This window comes from Sorex araneus, chromosome 2, assembly GCF_027595985.1.
Source record: "Sorex araneus isolate mSorAra2 chromosome 2, mSorAra2.pri, whole genome shotgun sequence".
NCBI lineage: Eukaryota > Metazoa > Chordata > Mammalia > Eulipotyphla > Soricidae > Sorex > Sorex araneus.
The window spans coordinates 125,236,396-125,242,395 of NC_073303.1; the positions used below are offsets into that span (position 1 = coordinate 125,236,396).

Consider the following 6,000-nt stretch of genomic DNA (forward strand, 5'->3'; position numbering starts at 1 on the left):
CCTCGAAGATTCCTGTCTTCTGGTTTTCATGCTTGATAGCATCACTCCATGGCCCCTCCCCTCCACACCCCTGTCGAGTGACGAATGCCAGCCCATGTTTTGAGCACGTAGCTTCTTCATCACAACTTTCTTTTTTCTTTTTTAATTAATTAATTATTTATTTTACAAAGCTGTTCATGATTGGGCTTCAGTCATACAGTGTCCCAACACCCATCCCTCCACCAGTGCACATTTCCCAGCACCAGTGTCCCCAGTTACCCTCCCATCACCCCCACCCCCCTGCATGCCTCTATGGTGGGTGCTTTTCCTCTCTCTCTCTTTCCCCCTCTCCCTCTCTCTTTCCCTCTCTCTCCCTCTCTCTCCCCCCTCTCTCTCCCTCCCTCTCTCCCTCTCTCTCCCTCTCTTTCTCTCTCCCTCTTTCTCTCTTTCTCTCTCCTGTCTCTCCCTCTTCCTATCTCTCTCCCTTCCTCTCCCTCTCTCCCTCTCTTTTTCCCTCTTTCTCCCTCTCTTTTTCCCTCCCTCTCTCCCTCTCCCTCTCTCTCTCCCCGTCTCTCTCTCCCTCTCTCCCCCTCTCTCCCTCTCTTTCCCTCTCTCTCCCTCTCTTTCTCTCTCTCTCTCTCTCTCTCTCTCTCTCCCTCTCTCTCTCTCCCCCTCTCTCTCCCTCCCCCCTCTCTCCTTCTCTCTCTCTCCTTTTGGGCACTGTGATCATCACAACTTTCTTAAGAAAGGACACTTTAAACTTTTAACACCTGTCCCTCCCAAACTGTTACTTTTAAGTTTCCCCCAACCCAGCACGTGGAGCCACCTGGGCCTGGGAGGGACCCGAGTATCTCTGTACTGAGGGCTCATCCCTCAGTGCTCGGGTGGAAAGGAGCAGCTGCCTCTGAAGCGGCCGAGTTCCAGTGAGAACCCTTCTCTGCACACTCATGCTTGGCACCACCTTGATGAAAGCAGGAGGAGCAGAACTGGGGTGCGCGGGGCGAGGGCAAACCTCCACTCACAGCCATCAGCTGGTGCAGACAAAAACGAGTGCTAGCGAGACCATGGAAAGTCCTGGAGAAGAACTGGAGGGATAGGATGTGGCCCCCCGGGAATGGCCTGCCGGGAGCCCCTCACAGCACCAACAAGCGCTCCCCTACCCCAGCAGACACGCTCACGCCCTCGCCTCTCTATCTCTGTCTCTCTCCATCTCTGTCTCTCTCAGTCTCTCTCTGTCTCTGTCTCTCTCTGTCTTTGTCTCAGTCTCTCTCTTTCACTGTCTCTCTCTCTGACTCTGTCTCTCTCTGTCACTGTCTCTTTCTCTCTCTCTCTCTGACTCGGCCTCTCTGTCTCTGTCTGACTCTGTCTCTCTCTGTTTCTGTCCTCTCTCTCTCTGATCTTGCCTCTCTTTGTCCCTGTGTCTCTCCCTGTCTCTCTGTCTCTGTCTGTCTCCCTGTCTCTGTCTCTCTCCCTCCCCACTTTATCTCTCCCGTCTCTCCATCACACAGCTCTGGGAGCCCCTCTCCTCCCTCCTGACCTGCAGCTTTGGGGGACTCAGAGACAGCACCCCTCGCCATTCCCTTTGTCTGTCCGCTGTGGGACACTCTCACTCCCCTGCCCCACCATGGCGCGTCCTCGCTCCATGGCCACTCCTCGCTGCTGCCCTCCCTACCAGGACACCGAACGTTGTGGTCAGGGAGCACCTGGGGAAGGGCCCGGGTCCCACTGGCCGCTGCTGACAGGCGGCTTTTGTTTGTTCCCCCCACCCCTCTGGGAGCAGTTCCTGGAGCTGGCCCAGGGGGTCCAGCACTACGGGCACCTGCAGCTGGACCCCTGCACCTGTGACTTCCCGGAGCCGGGCTGCACGGCTGAGCTGGCGGTGGGCGGCAGTGCCATCCACTGCCGGGTCTCGCTGCCCGACGCGGGACGTCAGTTTCGAGATGAGCAGCCTGCGGTGCTGGCAGGTCGCCTTCCAGGTGAGTGTCCTGTGTCCTGCCTCCCGGACAGGTTGGCCCCTGCTTGGGAAAAAAATCCCCTTGGGGCCGGAGAGATAGTACAGTGGGTAGGGCTCTTGCCTTGCATGCAGCGGACCCAGACCCGGGTTCGATCCCCGCCTTCCCGTATGGCTTCCCAAGCACCGCCGGGAGTAGCTTCTGAGTGCAGAGCCAGGGGTAACCAGGGGTGACCCCAAACAAGCCCAACCCAGTAAAGATTCTGCTGGTCTCGGAGGGAGATAGACCTGTTCTCTGAGCCAGCCCGTGGCAGCCGGGCAGCTGGCCCACCTGTGGCAGGAACAGTGGTCAGCCCACCCCCGGCAGCCGCAGGCTTCCCACTTCGGAGGTGGACAGAGGCCGGGCTCCGGCCTTCAGCTGGCCACGCTCTGCCCCCCTGAGCCCATCGCCCTTGGAAACACAAGACCCGACCAGCAAAGTGATTCTTGCTCTCAAATATTCGCTTCCAGCCCTCCCCTCCCCGTCTCTCGTGCCGTGGGCTCAGGCCCGGGGTGTGTGTGGCCATGGTGCTCTGCACTTGGCAGGGTGCTGGCCGGGGTGCGTGACCCCACCCCTGGCTGCAGCCCCGGGGCTATGGAGACCGGGGCCGGTGCGTCGGGCAAACCCCACTCACGGCTGCTGCTCACAAGGCCGACGCCGCGGCCAAGGGGGCACAGCCTTTGTCGGGCTCCCTGGCATCACGCCGCCCCGTCCTGCCCAAGAGGCCCTCGGAGCCCGCTGCTCGGCTGGGTGCCGAATGCCTGGGTCCCCCGTGGGCCAGACTGGGGTGAACCAGCAGGAGACAAACATTACAGCGAGAACAAGGCCCGTGGGGAAAACCGCAGAACACACCTGCAGTTGTTAGCTGTCTCTGGACTAGACGGTGTGTGTGTGTGTGTGTGTGTGTGTGTGTGTGTGTGTGTGTGTGTGTGTGTGTGTGTGTGTGTGTGTGTGTGTGTCCAGGTCTGGATTCCTTGTTTTATCCCACTAACCCATGCAGCTGCCCCCACAGCACCAGGGAACCATCCTCTTCCCTTCTAAGGGTTAACCGAGATGCAGTTCACGTGCTCAGAGTGACACAACCCTCACCACGACCAATGCTAGAAAACCCTTATCACCTTCTTCATAAAGAAGCTCCACAGCCTTAGCTGTCACCTCCCTCTCTCCCTAGTTTCACCTCCCCTAAGAAACCATTCACTACGTGGAACATGGCTCCTCCCTCCTCCCCCTCTTTCTCTTCCCTCCTCTTCCTCCTCCTCTTCCTCCTCTTCCTCTTCCTCCTCCTCCTCCTCCTCTTTCTTTCCTTCTCTCTTCACCTTCCTCCTCCTCTTTTTTCTTCTGCCACACTCCAAAATGCTCAGGGCTTACTCCTACCTCCATCCTTGGGAGTTACTTTACTCCGGGTGGTGCTCGGGGACCATATGGGAGGTGGGGGCCAGAATACAGGTTGGCCGAGTGCGAGGCAAGCACCCTCCCTGCTGTACTATTGGATGTTTCTTGCTCATCTGTCCAGGGATGTCTCTGAGGTTGGCTGCTCTTCCTGACAGCGCCTCTTTCAAACAGTGCTCTCCTCCTTCCCATGGTCAGGAGTGCCCCATCATATGCACATATCTGGTTTTGTTCACCTGTTTACCCGTGGGTGGGCATTTGAGTTATTTCTGTCTTGTAACTATTAGAAGTTTTGCTGCTGGGAATATCTGTGTATGGATTTTGGGGGGGATATATGTTCTCATTGCTCTGAGCTATACACCTTGTGTGGGGTGGCTGGTAACTCTCCCATAGTGGTACCTCTATACCCAACTTTCTGTTTTTGTTTATTTGTTTTTTGGGTGGACTGGAGTGATAGCACAGCAGGTAGGGCGTTTGCTTGCACAGAGTCAACCCGGGTTTGATTCCTCCGTCCCTCTCAGAGAGCCCGGCAAGCTACAGAGAGTATTCCGCCCTCATGGCAGAGCCTGGCAAGCTCCCCGTGGCGTATTCGATATGCCAAAACCAGTAACAACAAGTCTCACAATGGAAATGTTACTGGTGGCCGCTCGAGCAAATCAATGAGCAATGAGATGACAGTGATACAGTGTTTTGGGTGGTGGTACACCCAGTGGTGCTCAGCAATGGGGTCTTGAAGGACCATGTAGGATACACAGATTGAACCTGGGTCGGCAGCGTGCAGGCAAATGAACATACCCTCTATATTATCACTCCAGCCTGAAGGTCCAGCTTCACAGGTGATTCTAGACTGTTCCCCAAAGTGTCTGCTCCTTCTTCCATCCTATCAGAAGGGTGGGTGCAGTTTCTCTACATTCTTACCATTCTTCCTAGTACCCAGCCTTCTCGTACACAGCCAGCCTGAGCTGTGAGGGGTGGTTACTGTTGCTCTGTTTCCCCCCCAAGGTTATAGAAATCATAGCCTGGGGACCACAGAGATAGTACGGCGGGTAGGGCACTGGCCTTGCATGAACTGACTGGGTTTGGGTCCCGGCATCCCATTTGGTCTTTCAGGCACTACCTGGAGTAATTCCTGAGTGCAGACCCAGGAGTAATCCCTGAGCATTTCCTAGCGTGGCCCCCAAACAAAAAACAAACATGAAGGAAAACAAAGCTTCTGCTGTGCTTCCTTTTCCTTCCACTAGCTTCCCTTTTCCTTCCGTAAACTGAGCTCTTCTCCCATCCCGTGGATTTTATTTCTAACGCCATCATTCACCACGAGCAGCTCCCGCTGGCCTTGCAGCCCTTCTCTCCCTCTCCTCCTCGCCTCTTCCCTAAGCCCCCGAGGGTGTGCAGCCCACTCCAAACCTCTATGTTCATGCCCGTCACCTCTGTGGCTTCTGGGCGTTTCTGTAGATGTTTCTCCTGCTTGCCACAGCACGCTCCTCTGTGGCACGGGATTCCGGGTGCTGCCGAGTCCTGCACTAGCTTTTATTCCCTCGAGGGACCCGGGCTCTGTGCTGGCTCCATCTTCCCGTCGTTTGGGAGCTGGTTTACTTGGGGGAGGCTAGGCTGACGCTGCAGTGTCTGGAGCTGTCTCTGTGGCAAGGCCATGCTGGTTTTCCTACCCCCAGATTCTAGGCCCAGCGTCTTCCAGCCTTTGTCATTCTCCCCCACATGCAAGCCCTCGGCGCCTTGACCGCCCACCTGCGTCCAGGAACCCTCCGTGCAGGGCCGTGGGGAGAGACGAAGGTCCACCGCGCCAGGCCAGTCTGTGGCTCAGTGTCTGTGAGACACACACTGAATTGGGGTCTTGTCCAATTTTGAAGTTCTTTGGCACCTCAGGATAAACTCCAGACTCCTGAACTTATAAACCCTGTTACGGGGCCGGAGCAATAGTAGAGCGAGTAAGGCACCTACCTTGCTTGAGGCAGATGGTGTTCGGTCCCCGGCATCCCAGGTGATCCCTGAGCACTGCACTGTTAGGAGTGGACTCCTGAGTGCAGAGCCAGGAGTCACCCCTGAGCATTGCCAGGTGTGGTCCCAAAACAAAAGCAAACAACACAAAACAAAGCTAATACCAGTGACGTGGTGTGTGTGTGTATGTGTGCATATGCACGTGTGTGCATGTACATGTGTGCATGGTTTATGTGTGCACGTGTGTGCATGCGTGCATGCATGTGTATGTGCATGTGTGTACATGTGTGCACACATGTGTGTGCATTCATGGCATGTGTATATGCATGTGTGTACATGTACATGTGTGTGCATGTGTGCAAGTGTGTATCAGGCTAGGCTTGGCGGCGATAGCCAGGAACCTGCACTCTGGCTCCCGCGGGAGGGGTGCGTACTGGCCCCCACGGGCAGGCTGACTCGAGACTCCCTTCAGTAGACGACCCCAGGAGGCCCAAGGTCTGGAATTCTCTTTCAGTCTTGCACCATCGTGCATGGTACTGAACACAGAGCTTGTGCCCACTTGTCAAGGCTTGCATGCAGGTTACCAGTTGGCAAAGCAGAGCCCCCAAGAGCCCTCCTAGAGGAAGAGGAAGGGGCTTCCCAGGACATGGGCTCCATCACTTGGGAATAAGCAAGGATGAATGCCAGG

General features: G+C 56.2%; 1 protein-coding gene across 1 annotated transcript in view; it reads left to right on the forward strand.

Annotated features, from left to right (window-relative positions):
- SNX31 (sorting nexin 31) overlaps positions 1–6,000 on the forward strand; it is a 38,102-nt gene that overhangs the window by 21,042 nt on the left and 11,060 nt on the right. The window contains 2 exon segments of the mRNA XM_055124481.1: positions 1,760–1,899; positions 1,901–1,961. Coding sequence (XP_054980456.1) covers positions 1,760–1,899; positions 1,901–1,961 — 201 coding nt within the window.